Source organism: Nannospalax galili, unplaced genomic scaffold (assembly GCF_000622305.1).
Source record: "Nannospalax galili isolate Female #2095 unplaced genomic scaffold, S.galili_v1.0 scaffold634, whole genome shotgun sequence".
NCBI classification, from domain to species: Eukaryota; Metazoa; Chordata; class Mammalia; order Rodentia; family Spalacidae; genus Nannospalax; species Nannospalax galili.
In genome coordinates, this window is record NW_008336853.1 from 383,225 (window position 1) to 401,375 (window position 18,151).

General features: G+C 51.9%; 1 protein-coding gene across 1 annotated transcript in view; it reads left to right on the plus strand.

Moving 5' to 3' along the window:
• Qrich2 (glutamine rich 2) overlaps nucleotides 1-16,445 on the plus strand; it is a 29,686-nt gene extending 13,241 nt beyond the window's left edge. Inside the window, 16 exon segments of the mRNA XM_029562664.1 lie at nucleotides 20-1,270; nucleotides 1,824-1,909; nucleotides 2,292-2,386; nucleotides 2,790-2,904; nucleotides 7,292-7,546; nucleotides 9,461-9,583; nucleotides 9,683-9,757; nucleotides 9,873-10,037; nucleotides 10,150-10,271; nucleotides 10,762-10,827; nucleotides 11,052-11,153; nucleotides 11,555-11,755; nucleotides 12,040-12,175; nucleotides 12,921-13,008; nucleotides 13,727-13,879; nucleotides 16,246-16,445. Of these exon segments, the coding sequence (XP_029418524.1) occupies nucleotides 20-1,270; nucleotides 1,824-1,909; nucleotides 2,292-2,386; nucleotides 2,790-2,904; nucleotides 7,292-7,546; nucleotides 9,461-9,583; nucleotides 9,683-9,757; nucleotides 9,873-10,037; nucleotides 10,150-10,271; nucleotides 10,762-10,827; nucleotides 11,052-11,153; nucleotides 11,555-11,755; nucleotides 12,040-12,175; nucleotides 12,921-13,008; nucleotides 13,727-13,879; nucleotides 16,246-16,445 (3,233 nt within the window).
• Nucleotides 16,446-18,151: the final 1,706 nt, after the last annotated feature.

Genomic DNA, 18,151 nt, shown 5'->3' on the forward strand with positions numbered 1-18,151 from the left:
TTGACACAATGTAGTGCAGAGCAGCAAGGTTTGGTCCAGCCTAGCACAGATCAGCATAGTTTGGTGCAACCTGGTACAATTCAACCTGGCTTGGTACAACCTGGAGTGGACCACCGTGGTTTGGTGCAACCTAGGGCAGATCAGTGTGGCTTGGTGCAGCCTAGGGTGGCCCAGCGTGGCTTGATGCAGTCTGGAGAAGGTCAGCCTGATCTGGTTCAGCCTGTCGTGGATCAGCACAACTTGGTACAGCCAGGCATAGTTCACTCTGATTTGGTGCAGCCTGGCATGGATCAGCGTGGCTCAATGCAGCCTGGGGCAGAACAGCTTGGCTCACTGCAGCCTGGTTTACTGTAGCCTGGGGCAGTTCAGCCTGGTTTACTGCAGACTGGGACAGTTCAGTCTGGCATTAAGCAACCTGGAATTGGTCAGCCTAGTACAGATCCCTGTGGCTTGGTTCACCCTGGGGCACACATGCCTGATATGGCTCAACCTGGTGTATATCCTCCTGGTTTCATCCAACCTGGTATTTTTTCTTGTGGTTTTTCTCAACCTAGTGCATATCCACGTGGTTTCAGACAACCCACTGCAAGACCACAAGGCTTCATAACACCAAGGGTAGAGCTTCATGGCTTTTCAAGACTCCAGATAGATTCTCAGAATATGAGATCACCCCACCCATATCAGCCCTCTATAGTTCCTCCTGACCAAGAAAAATATGACCATGGTCAAGCCAGGCAAAGTAGAACACATCGTGGCATAGACCAGCTGGGCCCCAGACCATTAAGCACGGGTTTGAGATCCACGCTCCCAGATCAACAGCAACTGATATCACTTGGCCCAGGTCAAGAAGGCCGGATATACCCAGGTGCAGTTCAGTATGTTCAAACAGATGCTGGCGCGGACTACCCCGGCCCGGAGTACCAAGGTGATGAGTCTGGCCACCGAGTTTGGGATCCAAGCAGAAGACTTGGCTCAGTCCAATATGATCGTGCTGCCCAGACTGCCCCAGGCCAAGATGTCACCTATTCCAGGAGTCGAGGCTCCTTTAGCCATCTCCAACAAATCAGGTCAGAAAGTGAGACCCATAGTGAGCGTAAGGATTCATTGGAGAAACTGGCACCAAACTTCCCCACGGCCGTGGAAACATTTCGTCTGATGGGTGAGCTCATTGGCCTTTATGTAGAGCTGAAGGAAAACACAAAGGATCTGGATGAGAAGCACGCTGGCCAGACTGACTTAGAGAAGATCCAGTACCTGCTGTCACTGATGAGTGAGTACCTTTTGCCCGTAGCGGGAACATAACCTTGCTTTATGTTGGTGTTAGCCTTCTCTCCCCCTGGGCCCCAGCTCTCAGTTGCTGGGCCTTCTGACCTCCTAAGAACAGTGTAATCACACATAGACCAGCTTCTCCTGCAGCCTGCAGGGTGCCAGATGAATAGGTGGCAAAGGCAGAAACTCAGCCAGCAGGACTGAGGCAGACCCAGGAGAGGAATTGAACAGGTTCTTAGGCCTTTGTCCGGGCAGCAGGGGGAGGTGTAGGAAGGTAGGCAGGGAGAGAGGACATTGGAGAAAGAGGCTTACCATTTGCCAGTCACAACTCTTGACTGTGATGGAAATGCTAGAGCAGTAGGTGAGATTTTTGCGGACAAAGGATGGCTCTCCCCCACTTCGCCTACCTCTTTGCTCTGATCGCCAGGGAAAGCAGGATAAAGTGATATGTTCACTTGAACTCTGGGGTCACTTCACCATCAAGGGCCTGAAAGCAGAGGTTGGGAGTCTATTGGGAGCCCAGTCCTTCTGAAAACAGCTTCCACATTTCACAGTCAGAAAGGCCATGCCCCAGGACCTGCAGGAGCAGCTCAAGACCCTAAAATCCTTGAACAAAGAAGTTCGGCAGGACAAGGCCAAAGTACGTAAAGGAAGATCAGCCTCCTTGGATTTTAGGGGGAATTAGAGCATGTAACCATTTCTTTTTTGCTGGATTACATAGCCTCTTCCCATACACTGTGATCTCAGTAGGTCCTTACCATTCCATCACATAGGAAACACAGCCCATGTATCCATTGTGAAAATGATACTCAGCCATTAAGATATAGGTGGGTCAATGAATAAGGCAGCCTTGGAGCCTAATTAGGGACTTTCTGGAGCCAGAGGTCATTGCAAGAGACTGCTAGGTCTCCATGCTAGTGACTTTATCCATGAGACACACAGAGGGCTGGATGTCCAGAGGGCCACTTTCAGGAAGTGGACACTCAGGCCTGTCTGACCCTCTGTTTCCCTTGTGTTTATAGCTGGACAAGATACAAAGGCTTCTGGAAGGTGAAGGCCCTCCTGGAGAGAAGGACTTGAAGCCTAGCCAGCTGAGCTTGCAGCTAGGCACCCTCAGGTGACACCTTACCCCTCACAGCTGCTGTTGGGTCTGACATTCCTGCTCAGCCGAGGCAATGGAGGCAGCCTTCATGCCCTGCACTGACAGCTGTCTCTTGACCTAGCACTTCAGGTTGCCCTGGTCTTGTTTAAAGTTGGGTAGAAGTTCCCCCACATTCCTAAACAGCTTGGCAACAGGGCTGGAAGGAGTTTAGAGATGGTCCTTCCACTGTTCCTCCTTGAGCTGTGTCTCCACCACTGGCCAGCATACCAGGTGGCCCCTCTAAAACAGAAGGACAATCTGAGACTATAGATAAAGCTCCCTGGAGTTCTCCTGCTATGTCCCCAACAACCAGTCCTCTGCACACTGGGCTCAGGGCTCTGGGCTGCAATGGAGCCAGGTGGTCTTTTCTGCATCATAGAGTCACTGTGTCTGACATTGAGAAGGAGCTGGCTGAGCTGAGAGAGGGCCAGGAGCGAGGCAAGGCTGCCATGGAGAATTCAGTCTGTGAAGCCTCCCTTTACCTGCAGGATCAGGTGAGCAGTCTGTGCACAGAGCCCAAGGGCCCCTCTCAGAGTCGGCTGCAGATGGTGGGCAGCCATGCCCTCTTGCCACTTAGAAACCAGCCCCTGCTTGGTGTGTATTGTATAATTTTTCTGTTGCTGTGCCGGAATCCAAAGCTCTCTCCTGACCTCCGCGGCAGTGCACGACACGGGTGCACTCACATACATGTAGGCAGTGCACTCATACACATAAAATAAAAATAATAAAATATTTTTTTAAAAAAACAATGGAGAGGAGAAAAGAGTTTATTTTGGCTTACCCTTCCAAAGGTCTAGAGTCCCTTATGGTGGGGAAGCCATGGCAACAGGAAACGTGTGGTGGCAGTAGCAGGAAGCAGAGAGAGAAAACAGGAAGCGGGGCAAGGCTATAACCCTTCAAAGCCTGCCCCGTGGTATACTTCCTTTGGCAGGTCTCTACCTCCTAAAGGTCCCCCAAACGTTGCCACCAACTGAGGGGGAGGGAACCAAGTGGTCAAATACATGAGCCTATCCATGGGGGACATTCTTATTCAAACTACAACAGTATGTCAGGAGGGAAGGGTGAGGACTCAGCCCCATCTTGATGCAAGGTCAGATTTCTGAAGATTATGGGACCCAGCACTATCCACTGGCTGTTTTCCTTCAGTAATTCACATCGAAACTCACCTTTTTAGCCAGGCATGGTGGCGCACACTTTTAATATCACTTGGGAGGCAGAGTCAGGTGGATCTCTGTGAGATGGAGGCCAGCCTGGTCTACATAGTGAGTTCCAGGCCAGCTGAGGCTACAGGGAGACTCTGTTCAAAAACACATACACACAGAAAGTCCTGTCTGTCCCCTACATCCTCCCTGTGCCACAGTTCCCACCTATCACCACTCATGAGCTTTCTATCATCTATCAATCATCATCCATCTCTTGCTGTTTTTTTTTTCTTTTAGTTTGGCTTGGTGTTTTTTTTTTTTTTTTTTTTTTTTTTTTTTTTGAGACAAGGTCTCCCTATAGCCCCAGCTGACCTGGAACTCACTATGAAGACCAGGTTGGCCTTGAACTTAGAGATCCACCTGCCTCTGCCTTCCAAGTGCTGGGATTAAAGGCGTGCGCCACCACTCCTGGCCAGTGTGGTCTCTTTTCAAGGTCTGTCCATGCTGTATCATGTATCTGTTTTGCATTTTTTTCCCCTTGACCTTCAAGATTCAGCTTGAGACCTTCCCACACCACAGTTCCAGTTGACACTGAACTGCAATTGCCTATTCACATGTTCCTCCTTTGCCATTCACTGCCTCTGTCTGTGTCCACGTCTGCAGAAATGGGGACGGACACTTGGAGCATGGCACTGAATTGCTATACTTCCATAATGAAGTGCTTAGCTCTCTCCACGCAGTGCTGTAAGTTTCTGTCCTTCACCCCACTGACCTCCAAGGCTCTTCAAAATACAGTACTGTTTGGTCACAGGTGTTTTTATGGATCCTTTCAAGCCTGAAGCCAGGGGTGAGACAATAACCACCCCCCAACTCAGTCCCAGGAACTCGTTTAGGCTTATTGCCTCTCTTGGCTCCATGGTAACTGTTGGGCCTGGAGGAACAGTTCCACCTTTCTCCACCCACCTCATGCACAGACCGTGGTGGGCCAATACTTTACTCAGAAACATGGAGGGGTTGGGGCACAGATTCCAGAGACCCTAGTAGGGTACTCGCCCTGTCTCCCAGTCCCAGAGCATCCAGGCCTACTGTCTCTTTCTTAGACCTGGGTGCAGGAGTAGGGGAGAAACCATCATGATAATACAGCCATGTCCCTCTCCCTTGCTAGATAGTCCCATCCTCATGCAGCTCAACTCTCCTCACGCTGCGGAGCATCACTGAGGTAGGGGCTGCAACAAGGATGGGCAGTACGGCATCCATTTTTATTGTGTGCCTATGCCACAGTTTCTGGATCCGTTCATCAGTTGAAGAACATCTGGGTCATCTCCACCTCTTAGCTCATAGAGTAATGTTGCTATGGACTGTCATGTACGAGTGTTGGTGTAAACGTGCTTCATTTCTCCATGAATGGAACTGCTGGTTGTCATGGTAACTACGATCATTGGAGGAAGTGCCAGACTGTTCTCCAAAGTGACCACACCATGGGAGATTACCATTAGCAATGTCTGAGGGTTGCAGTTTCTCCATACCCTCCCTAACTTAGCCTTTCTCTTTTTAGATTTATTTATTTATTTATTTATTTATTTATTTATTTATTTATTTTGGTTTTTTTGAGACAGGGTCTCCCTGTAGCCCCAGCTGTCCTGGAACTCACATGGAGACCAGGCTGGCCTCAAATTCACAGAGATCTGCCAACCTGGGATTAAAGGCATGCGCCACCATGCCTGGCCTATTTTTATATTTTTAATTATGCGTCTGTGTGTGTCTGTGTGTCCGTGTGTGGTGCAATGCCTGCAGAGGACAGAAGAGGCCATTGGATCCCTTGGAACTGGAGTTACAGACAGTTGTTAGCTGCCATGTGGGTACTGGGATTCGAACCTGGGTCTTCTGTAAGACCAACCAGTGTTAACTGCTGAGCCATCTCTCCAGCCCCAGAAAACTAGATTTTTATTTGAAATATGACTTATAAATATTTATTCTGGTGGTCATTTCACGTGTGTGTGTGTGTGTGTGTGTGTTACTGGAGATATAGCAACCTCAAGGCCTTGTGTGCCAGACAGTGCTCATTTACTGGGTGATACCCTCATTCTCCCCGTCCGAAGTTCCTCGAAGGACGGCCTGTAGAATCTCATGACTTTTGAGCTGATTGTCTAGCATGGTATGGGAGGAGCTTCAGAGACTCACAGGTCACCAGCCAGTCCAAAGCTCACATCTGAGCTGGCAACCTCCAGGGCCTCCCAGGGCCACACTGAACAAGGAGACAATCCACCCCCTCACCGTAACCCCCTAGCCTCCTTTGCAGGCTTTTTGTTTTTGTTTTCTTTTTGCAGGGCTGGATGGAACTCAGACTTCCTAGGCAAGCACCAAGGCTCCTGCTTCTTTTGCAGCCTCTCGGGGAAGAAGTGTCCCACCCACACCGCCCACCTGGCCTTCTTGCACTGTTCTTTCTGAGCTGTCTTTCCCGCCCTAATTTACTCAGAGAGCCACTTTGTATTCTTGAAGACTCCAGTGAGTCACCCACCTTTTCTGAGAAGACTCTTTTACTCTTGAGAATGACATGCCTTTTTCCACCCCAGCAGCCATCTATCTGCTGCACTGGCCTTGGTACAGGGCCCTTCCATAGCAAGCTGCAGACTCTAGGAGCCCAGGGCATGAGGGAGAGGCACTGAGCATGTTCCTACCAAGAGCTAGAGAGGAAACTTGCAGTTTGGTGCAGTCTGAGGCAGACCCCACTCTGGTTTTCCTGGGCCTGGCTGTGCATGTGTGCATTTCCTCCTTCACTCCTCCTGGCCTGTCCACATTCCTCTCTTCCGTTCTACCCTCAAATAACTTCTCTGTCTTTCACACTCAATCCCAAATAGCTGCTCTGAGCCCTGAAAAGTCTTTTTGGCTTCACTGCCCACTAGGAAGGGGGACGGTGCTGCTTGGCTATGCTCCTTCTTGGAGCCATGCAGCATCCCTGGCAGGTCCACGTTGGTTGCTCTTGAATCCAGCTATCCACTCAGGAACAATCATTACTGGTAACAAGCTGAGAACTTGGGAAATGGAGGCAAGCAGGAGGGCCAGCAGCTCTGCCTGGAAGGGGCTTGCACTCCCAGACCCCGAGAGTTCCCTGCAGCAGTGTTTGCATTTCCATACCTCTTTATTGTTAGTGCTATATGCCAGGCAGGACAGAGCATGTGCAAGCCCACTGTCCATATCCCATCTGGGAGAGCCTGTGTGTCATCAGAGTCCCCCTTATGGGGGTAGTGAGGATAGTCGCCACAGGAGGTGTGTCCTCACATTGGAACCTATAGAGTGACTGAAGGAAACCTCCCTCCCATAGATGGTTTTCTTTGTCAATAATGCCTGCTTTTTGGGCCTGGAGAGACAGCTCAGCAGTTAAGAGCCCTGCTGCTCTTGCAGAAGACTTGAGATCAAGTCCCAGCACCACATGGTGGCTAACAACTGCCCATAACTCCAGTTCCAGGAGCTCCAAGGCCCTCGTCTGTCCTCTGCAGTCATTGCACCACACAGGTGCACTTACACACATGCAGGCAATACACTCATACACATAAAATAAAAATAAATAAATTTAAAAATAATGCCCACTTTTGGAAAAATGGAACTATTTTGATGGCTGAGATGGACTATCTCTATGTGCCTTGTTCTCACTACAGGGAAGAGGCAGAAAATGCCACTCACACCAATAGTTAGACATGGCTGTGACCTGCCCCATTCTTCGTTTCTCTCCTGCATCCAGTTAGACAAGCTCAGGACCATCATCGAGAGCATGCTGAGTTCCTCCTCCACACTGCTGTCTTTGAGCATGACCCCTCACAAGTCCACAACCGCCCTGGTGCCTGGCCAGATTGACCCCGAGGCCACCTGCCCAGCCTGCAGTCTGGACTTGGGTCATCAGGTCAGCCTGCTGGTGCAGCGTTACGAGCAGCTGCAGGACATGGTCAATACCCTGGCTGCCTCCCGGCCCTCCAAGAAGGCCAAGCTCCAGAGCCAGGTGAATCTCTGCTTCCTTTTCACACAGGGCATTCATCCCGTGGCCCCCAGTGGAGACCGCAAGGCTGACAGCACTCTCCAGGAAGGGGTGTGTGAGCTTGAGAGTCACTTTTACATGGTGGGGCCCTTTGGCCAGATCCCTCAAAAGCCCATGGTCCTTCCACAGGGTCATAGCAAGGACAGCAGCATAGCTGGCTTTGGGGACAGGAGACTATGGAAGGGCAGACTCAGTGGGTTGGCCAGGGGGGCAAGGATGCCATTCATGAATCACAAGGACATAGGAACTGCCTCAGGAGACATTGTCTCCTGTCACATGCAAGTCTTTCTTACCCTTCTAGTTTTCCCCCCAGTGGGCAGCCTTGTTGGTGGGGGACAGGAACACCCTAAGATCTTGACTTCTGCCCTCTGGACACAGGAATTCAGATTTGGTTCAGAGTGTCACCCATACCTCACTTCCCAAAGCCTTGAGACATTACATCACATCTGAGCTTTGGTCACCTCTTCGATCACCCTAGGTCCCTTGAGGCCAGTCCATGAGGAAGGGACTGGGAGAATTGGTGACCACATCTGGTTGGGGAACAACTATCAGTGAATGGTACTGAGGAAGGGTGGATGGGTCTGAAGTGAACAGTGTGCTGGATGGGAGTTTGGTTTGGTTGGTGGGTTTGCTGTTTGGCTGTTCGGTTCGTTTTGGTTTTTTGAGCTACAGTCTCCCTATAGCCCCAGATGTCCTGGAACTTACTATAGAGACCAGGCTGTCCTTGATCTTACAGAGATCCACCTGCCTCTGCCTCCCTAGTGCTGTGATTAAAGAGGTATGCTACTAGCTGGGTGTGGTAGCCCACACCTTGGCAGAGGCAGGTGGATCTCTGTGAGTTCAAGGCCAGCCTGGTCTACATAGCGAGTTCCAGGCCAGTTGGGGCTACAGGGAGACCCTGTCTCAAAGAAAAGAAGATGTATGCTACCACGCCCAGATGTCACATCATATGTGTGGAGGTCAGAGGACAGTTTGTAGGAATCGGTTCTCTTCTATGTAGATCCTGGGCATTGAACTCAGTCGTCACGGTCAGGCTTGGCAGCAAGTACCTTTACCTACTAAACCAGCCTTTTGTTTTTTTTAGACAGTCTCATCTCACTATATAGCCCACACTTCTCACAATCCTCCTGCCTCAGCTTCCTGATGAGATTGTAGGTGGGCACCACAACACCTGGCTGTTGGGTGGCATTCTAAGTTATTTTTTCATATTTTATTATTTTTATCTTATGTGTATGAGTGTATTGCCTGTATGTGCACAATGCAGAGGAGGTCAGAAGAGGGCTTCAGGTTCCCCTGGAACTGAAGCTAAGGACGGTTTGTAGCCACCATGTGGGTGCTGGGAATCGAACCCAGGTCCTCTGTAAGAGCAGTCAGTGCTCTTAACCGCAGAGCCTTCTTTCCAGCCCCTCTAAGTTCTTTTTTTTTTAATATTCTGCCGGGCGTGGTGGCACATGCCTTTAGTCCCAGCACTCAGGAGGCAGAGGCAGAAGCAGGCGGATCTCTGTGAGTTCAAGGCCAGCCTGGTCTACATAGTGAGTTTCAGGACAGCTGGGGCTACAGGAAGACCCTGTCTCAAAAAGACCTAAAAAAAAAATTCTATTATTTTTATTTTGTGTGTATGAGTGTATTGCCTGTATGTGGGTAGGTGCACTCATGTCATGCAATGCCTGTGGAGGGCAGAAGAGGGCGTTGGATTCCCCTGGAACTGGAGTTACAGACCGTTGTTACCGCCATGTGGGTGCTGGGAACCGAACCCAGGTCCTCTGCAAGAGCAGCCAGTGCTCCTAACCACTGAGCCATCTCTCCAGCCCTGGTGGTGTTTCTAAAGAAGGGCTGGTCCAGCAGCTTCAGAGATCCTCGCTCTCAATCCTGCTGCAGGACGAGGAGCTGCTGGGCCACGTGCAAAGCGCCATTCTGCAAGTGCAGGGTGACTGTGAGAAGCTGAACATCACCACCAGCAACCTCATTGAGGACCATCGGCAGAAGCAGAAGGACATTGAGGTGAGTGGCCACAGGGCGCCCGGGGGAAATGAAGTTCACCCACCCATCCACCCCTGCTTCAGCTGCTGGCTGGTTCTTCTCTGTTTCCTGGGCCCCTAGGTGCTGTACCACGGTCTAGAGAAGCTGGAGAAGGAAAAGGCCGATAGGGAGCACCTGTTCGTGGAGATGGATGTGGTGAGTGCCAGGCCACAGGAGTCCGGCCTTCTCTCCAGCCAGGGAGCGGGGCCAGCAGAGGGAATGGGGTGCGCACCTGAAGGAAGACCTCTTCCTACGCCACCCTCTCACACAGAAAGCCAACAAGAGCGACCTGGAGTCTAAAGTGAGCAGGATCCAATTTGATGCCACCACGGAGCAGTTGAACCACATGATGCAGGAACTAGTGGCCAAGATGAGTGGACAGGAGCAAGACTGGCAGAAGCTGGTGGACAGACTTCTGGCGGAGATGGACAGCAAGGTGAAGGCGAGAGGAGACGCAGGGTGGGCTGGGCTGCTCTCCCCTGCCAAGGTCCTGCCCCCAGGACCCGTTCGCCGTCTTCCCCAACGCTGACCAGGTGTCCCTTTCCCAGCTGGACCGCCTGGAGCTGGACCCAGTGAAGCAACTGCTGGAGGATCGCTGGAAATCCCTGAAGCAGCAGCTCAAAGAGCGCTCGCCGCTCTACCAGGCGGATGAGGCAGCCGCCATGCGGAGGTGGGGCTGGGAAGACTCTGGGGAGGCTGTCAGGTTCTGTTGGGCAGAGCAGGCGGCTGGCTGTGCAACCCCAGGCGAAGAGCGCATGGCCTATACGCCCAGGGCTTTCATATGAGCGGAGGGACTGCATTTTAGAGTTATAAGAACTCCCTTCAAATGAACGGGAGTGGAGGAGGTGGGTTTCTGGGACCGGGAGATGTCTAAAGTCTAAGAACTGAGCCTGCCCCTTGGGAACCTGACCGAGGAAGTCCCATCCTTGGCCACGAGGGGGCACTAGAGCCATACACGAGGTACCCTCTGGTCCAGAGAAACCTTGCAGACTTCAGGGTTAGATGTCAGATCTAGGACGTGTGTAAGGGATCGCTCGGACCAGGTGAGTTCCCGGGAAGCGGGGCCAGGATCTGCCGTATGAATTGAGCTGCCAGCTGGCCTGTCCTACAATGGGCCAAGCCCTCTGGTTCTCACCCTCTGTGCATCCCATTCCTGACAGGCAGCTCTTGGCTCATTTCCACTGCCTCTCCTGTGATCGTCCCTTGGAGATGCCTGTGACTGGACAGTAAGTGCCCACACCTCACTGGCTGTGGCTGGTGCCCGGGATGGGGCAGCACAGCAGGAACGTATCTCCCCATCCTCACCCACCTCACCTCTTGTCCTGGGTCTGCATCTGTCCCTCGTCCCTCCTAGGGAATCAAACTGAGCAGTGGGACATGGGATCAGGTGGCTGGTGTGGCTGAGTGGTGGGATTCTCACACCCTGACCCTCCTCTCTGTTCCTGCCCAGAGTCATCCCTGTGACCCCTGTGGGTCCTGGTCTGCCTGGCCACCGTTCCATCCGGCCCTACACTGTGTTTGAGCTAGAGCAGGTTCGCCAACAGAGCCGCAAGTATGGGACAGTGGGACCCTGGGCAGGGCTAGAGTGGGAGATGGACAGATTTGATTCCAGAGGACACCCTGGGAGTGTCTCCTGCTCAGGGTCAGGATGGAGGCCACTAGATTGGGGTTTTTTTTTTTTTTTAATTACATTTTGTTTATTTTATTTGGGGGAGAGTGCTTTTGCTTTTGCTCAGCAAGTCTGCCTCATAGGTGCCAAACTGCCCAGTGGCCCTCAGTCCTTGGCCAAGAGCCTGTGGGCCTCTAGCCCATCATAGATGCTGGTTCAGTTCATACAGAGTTCCGCAGAACAAGGGCCTGGAGCCAAAGCAAGTTGGGACACAAAGTCCAGGAGAAATGTGCCTCCAGGGTTCTGTCTGGACTGATCTATTCCCCTCCGCCTCGGCCCCACAGCCTGAAGCTGGGTGGCAGCTTCCCTCGGGGTGACCTGTCACAGATGGAGAGGGGTGTGGGGCGACTGCGCACCATGCACTCCAAGGTGTTGATGGACATCGAGAAGGTGCAGATCCACTTAGGAGTCTCCATGAAGGCCAGCAGCCAGATGATCCGAGAGCTGCTACAAGCTCGGTGCCTCGACCACCCCTGCTACAAACGGTAGGGGGACAGAGTCCAGGGGTACACAGGCCTCTGCTTGCCCAGGGTGTGGACGTAGAGAGATGTGAGGGTGTACTATAAGAGTGTGTGTGTAAGAGGGCTGCTTGTGTGTGGTGTGTGTGGCCCCCAGGCTCACTCACCTGCCAGTCCCTGGATCCCTACCCAGATTCCTGGAAGACCCCTCAAGGGAGTAGCACACGTCCTCTGTCCAGTCCTGCCACCATAGAGATGTTCCAGGTAACATTCCTGGTAGTTCAAAATGACCCCCTGTGTCTGCATCCTAGGGGCGCAGATTCAGCAGATTACACTTACTCCACTGTGCCTCGGCGCTGTGGGGGCAGCCACACCCTCACCTACCCCTACCGCCGAAACCGCATGCAGCATCTGTCCCCACTGGAGGAGATCCAGATCACCATGAAGGTCTGTTGGGGACCATGGGAGGACAGCCCTGCCAGGCCCCACATTCCTAGTCCTCTGCCTTGAGACCCTCTCCCTTCCTCCCTCGTTTCCTTCCCTTTTTCTTCCCTGTACTGGGAATTGAACCCAGGGCTTCATGATTGCTAGGCAAGCACTTTACCACTGAGCTACATCCCTAACCTCTTTTCCCTTTTTATATTGAGACATGGTCTTCTCACTACTAAGTTGTCCAGACAGGCCTTGCACTTGTGACCCTCCTGCCTTAGCCCCTCAGATAGCTAGGATTTACAGGTTTGCACCTCCAGGCCTACCTTGGGGCAGTTTAATTTTTTTCCCCTCTTTTAGACAGTGTCTCACTGTGTAGCTCTGGCTAGCCTAGAATTTTCTATGTCAACCAGGATGATCTCAAACTATATGCCTTCCACCCCAGGCTTCAGAATACCACTTCCCACCTCATTCCACTTTGCATTCTGGCCTGGTACAAAGCACAGACTCCAGGGAGGATTCTTTTTTCTTTTTTTTTTGAGACTGGGTCTTACTATATGTAGCACTGACTGGACTGGTACTAGCTATGTAGCTCAGGCTAGCTTCTTACTTGCAAGGTTTCTGTCTCAAGTATCCCACTTGCTAGGATTAAAGGCATGTGCCCCCAAGCCCCTGCTCCCAAGGAGGGTTCTGAGCACCCCAGGCCTTCCTGGAAGTTACTCTTGATGTTATAATGATAACCAATATGCATGCCTCTCCCCAGCATGATGAGGTTGATATCTTGGGCCTTGACGGACACATTTACAAAGGACGTATGGATACGAGGCTTCCAGGCATCCTGACCAAAGACTGTGAGTGTCCAGGTAGCCCCAAGTTCCTTGAGGGAGTGCACTTGGGTTCCAAGGGACATCCATGTATCTCCTGGTAGGTTGGGAATGTCTTGGGCCACTGGACCCTGAGTACTTTCCTTCTCTAAATGTTTGGGCCTCCCGAAAGCCAGGTGGTTGTTGGCAGGCAGGGAGCAGCAGGGTGGTGGGGCCCATCCCTTCTTTCTGGACTCCATCCTCACACCACCATAGCTGAGCTTTCCAGCCTCCACCTCTGTTCTCTATATCAACATCGCCAAGCCCTAATTAACTTTTCAAAATTCGGCAAAATACCATTATCTAATTCCAACATGGGGTGATCTCCCAGGCTCCTGAAGGCCCACTTCCAACTTCTCACACCTGGAAGATACAGCTGATAATTTCCCATCGTGCCTTGCAGGCTTCTGTTGTAACCCCCTCCTGAACCACAAGCCTAGGCCAGAACTCATTCAGCACCTACCCTGATGTGTGTAGGTCCTCAGAGAATCTGGATAGACTGATAGACGGACTGATGAGTTGGAGACAGTAGATGGACAGATAGAACTGGTGGACATGTAGACGAATGAAACACTTCTAAGGGGCATAGCCATAAACTCAAATTGAAAAGGACCCCACTCCAGCTCAGGCTGGCCACTTCCCCCATCACCCATGTGTCCCCTGAGAGTTACTTGGTGCTGACCCTTTCCTCTACTGCCCTCATCAGCTCCAGGGATGACGAAGCACAAGTCCAAGCAGCTCCAGCAGCTCCAGCAGCCCCAGCAGCCCCGACCCCACGTACACAGGCAACAGTCCCTCAGCAACAGCAGCCTGCCACCCTCTCGGCCTCAGAGTGCACAGATGTTGACCAACAACCCAGGTAGCTTCTTTTAACCTTCCAGGCGACCTGAACACTACCCACAAGGCTCTCTTTTCCTGCCCGTGCTGGTTTATGCCTTCATTTCTATGGAGATAGCAAGGGCCTAGGAGCCAAAGGATGGGATGGGAAGGCGGAGCAAGACAATCCAGTGACTGAATATGTGGTATGTTCCAGACCTGTAGGGTGAAAACTATTGGTGTTCCACTTTCCACAAAAGGACAGAGGGATAGCAATACACCCAGGTCTCTGGCACCAGACCCAAATCCTTCCCTGTTCACAGAAGCTCTGAGAGCCAGGCTCATGGTCCCTGAATGGCTAGTGGGTCCAGGACATGACCAACACCCACCACCATCTCTTACCCTGACCCTATCTTGGAGCTGTCCCTCTTTGCCTCGAGACCTGGAAAACCCCTAGAATTCCTGGTCTTCTGGGGGCTAGATCAGATGGAAAGTCAGGGAGCTAGGGGCCCCAAGGTTCTACCACTGAAGGCCTGGGGCCCTTACTAGAACATGAAAGTAGGCGTCTGGGTCACTAGCAGATGACTGAGCCAGGCTCCCCCCAGTGTAGACCTGTTCCTCACCTGTCATCAAGGGAGTGCTAGATCAGTGCTTCTTAGAGGCAGGGCTGTGTGAGAATCTAACAGAGTGAGATGATCTCCTCTAGCAGTTCAATACACACAGCATTTTGCAAATGCTTGCAGGAGAGCCAAGGATACCAACACTCACACAGCACCCCCACCCCCAATTAAGAACCAGAGCCCAGAGCCTTCCAGGTTCTGTACTGGCTTTGCCTCCTTGCATTCAGCAGGAGCATGTGGTAAAGGACAGGAAACAAAGTAGGTTGGCCTAGTGCCATATCTTCATTAAGGGCCTCTCACTAGCCAGGTACCACTTAGGAGCTTTCCACCTCTGAAGCAATTTAAAAAAAAAATATTTTCATTTTATGTGTATGAGTGTTATGCCTGCATGTGTGTAAGTGCACACATGTCCTGCAATGCCCAAAGAGAACAGAAGAGGCTGTTGGATCCCCCGGAACTGGAGTTACAGTTGTTAGCTGCCATGTGGGTGCTGGGATTTGAACCCAGGTCTTCTGCAAGAACAGTCAGTGTTCTTAACCACTGAGCCATCTCTCCAGCCCCAACTATGAACCAATTTTAATTCGTGTACCCACACTAAGTGGTAGGGACTGACGACTGCCCGTTACAACAAGGGAAACTGAGGCACAGAGAAGTTGAAGTTACATAGGGACTGGCTGAACTAGAATTCAAGGCCAGTTTTGGCTCCAGGGCCAGCACTGGTAACCAAGGAGAATGGAGTTAGAGAGCCTTTCTGCAACCTCCATGGAGCTTAGCTGCCTTGTCTCAGACATCCCACTGTCTACTTGAGGATCACTTAAAATATGGAGCCAGAGTGAAATGGAAAAACTCATGGGTTTATCTGTGTGAATGTTGCCTAAACAGCCTCTAAATTATCAGGAAGCATTATCAAAGAGGTGGGTTCCTTCTGGATCCCTACAGAAGGGCAGTTATTACTAACTGTGCATTCAGAAGGATTATTTTTATTTTATTTATTTTTAATTTTATTATTTTTATGTGTATGCCTGTATTGCCCGCATGTAGGTAAGTGCACCTGTGTCATGCAATGCCCGTGGAGGTCAGAAGAGGCTGTCGGATCCCCTGGGACTGGAGTTACGGACAGTTGTTAGCTGCCATGTGGGTGCTGAGATTTGAACCCAGGTCTTCTGCAAGAACAGTCAGTGTTCTTAACCACTGAGCCATCTCTCCAGCCCCTTATTTATTATTTTTATTTTATGTGTATGAGTGTATTGTCTGCATGTGTGTAAGTGCACACGTGCCGTGCAATGCCTGCGGAAATCAGAAGAAGGTGTTGGATTCCTCTGAACTGGAGTTACAGACAGTTGTTAGCTGCTATGTGGGTGCTGGAAATTGAACCAGGGTCCTCTGCAAGAGCAGTTAGTGCTCTTAACCGCTGAGCCATCTCTCCAGCCCCCCCATTCAGAAGGATTGTAAGGGCCTTAAGAGTTTGCCCAGGGTGGGTGTGGTGGCACATGCCTTTAATCCCATCACTTGGGAGGCAGAGGCAGGGGGAGCTCTGTAAGACTGAGGCCACCCTGGTCTACATAGCAAGTGAGTTCCGTGCCAGCTGGGGCTACAGGGAGACTGTTTCAAAAAAACTAAAGGAAAAAAAAAAAAAAGTTTGCTCAGGAGTGTCTACCAACACTTATTCTGTGTGTCCCAGCCCATCAGCCTGGCTAATGGGGTTCCCCAGTTCCCTGTGTAAGCTGAAGTGGACCCTGGTGGGGATGGGGAACGAGGCAGAGCACACTGAGCCCTTCCTGTCTTGCAGGTTCCTCACGGCAAAAGAAAGTCCGGCCCATCTCCTCTGAGGGGCGTCTCTCCCAGTTGAATATAGCCTCGCCATCCAGCCCCACGGATCTGGCAAGCCTGGAGGGCAGCCAACAGGGGCTGGACATGACCATGGATGTGCCTCCTGGCGAGGGGCTGGAGGAACCCACCCAAGGGTCGAGGTCTACTACCACTCACTGAACAGAGTTAGAAATAAACGTCAAGGAGTTTGGGTTCCATGAGACTTCTCTGAGTGACCATGTGGCTCCTGCTGGCCAAGAGGCCCTGAGCCTTCAGGTCCAAAGGGCAGAACTTTCCATGGATTACTGGGTTACTGTTGGAGAATTAGAACTCAGGCCCCACTGAGCTGATCTGAGATGCTGAGGCTCAGGAAGGGCTGAGTGTTATTCCGGGCAGGGAGGATAGCTGGGGCAATATTCCAGACCTGGCTCTGGGAACCTGGGGACAGGCTGGGGCCTGTTCACACCCTATCAGTGTTTACCTGACTATAAGTAGCTCTGCCTTCAAGACTGGGGACACCCTATCAGTGTTTATCTGACTATAACTCTGTCTTCAAGTCTGGGGGACTGGCCTGGGGCATTCTGGGTAGGCTGGGATCCATGGTGTCTTGTATACTAGCTTCACTTGATGATACAGCTGCCAGCCGCTCCCCACCAGCTCCTGAGAAGCTGCTTCAGGAGAAGCCTTGCCACCACGCCCACCGGGAAGGTTTCCATTCACCATGTTCTACCGTCCCCTTGGGTGGGTTGCTGTGGATGGCCACTTGCAAGTATGTCCTGGATGTAGGGGCCCTGTGCAGGGCTGCCACGGCCAAGGCCAGGAAGATGGAGAGAAAGGGGAGCAAGGATTTTGATTCTGGTTCAATGGGTTCAATTCCTTGTCCTGTTCCTGCTGGCCACTCAGACCAGTTTACTCACCTCCACCCAGTCCCACGCCTGTAGCCAGAACTCTCTGCTATCCTAGAGTCATCCAAGCCCCTGGTCTGGGCAGGTGGAAGAGGGGAGCAACTCTAAGGGGTGAGCCCCCAATACCACTGCCATCCAGCAAAATCTCAGATTGGGCCTCCAAACAGATCTCAGGGGTCCACAAAAGACTGCCTCAACTTGGGCCCCTAGAAACCCTGAATCATCAAAGCAGTTTTGGGCAGGTGTGGTGGCGTACACCTGTAATCCCAGTTCTCAGGAGGCTAGCCTAGGCTACACAGCAAAAACTGGTCTCAAAACAAAGTTTCTATTCTCACCTCCAAATGAGACAGGCAGAGCAGGAGATGGGGCTCCCCCCAACCCAGTTTCCATCACTCCCTCACATGAGAAAGCGATGTCTGGGGCAAGATGTTCACCTTGAGGTGTGAGAAGAGGGGGCGACAGAATCACACAGGAAGAGTGGCAGGAAACAGCCAAGAAATGGGTTTCTCACTGTGGGGGCTAACAGGCTTGGCTAGGGGTGCCATGTTGTGGAGGGTGCCCCCCTGAAAGGGATGGTCTCACTCTTTTTTCAGTCTCCTGAGATCCTGACTCTGTGATCATGTAATGCCTGTGGCTGCATGAACTAGGAGCAGCCTGGCTAGCAGCCCCTTGTGGGCACCCCCAACCATGTGCCCTTTTCTTCTCAACAGAGCCCCACCTCCCTCAGCTCCTGTTTCTCTCACCCTGGCCTCTCTGGCAGTGAAATGTCAGGACGGCTCAGTTTCCCAGGTCTAGAGGCCAATTCACAAGCTTCACAGGAAGATGCAGCCAACTCTCCTTGCCTAGGCCTTGCCCCACGCCCACAAAGGGACAGGAGCCACATTCTCCAAGTTGTGCAGGCCAGCCTCCACCATTCCATACCTGGCATGGCTGCCTCACCCTTTCCCTGAGGCTGGCCCCACACCTGAGTGGACCCTGGCC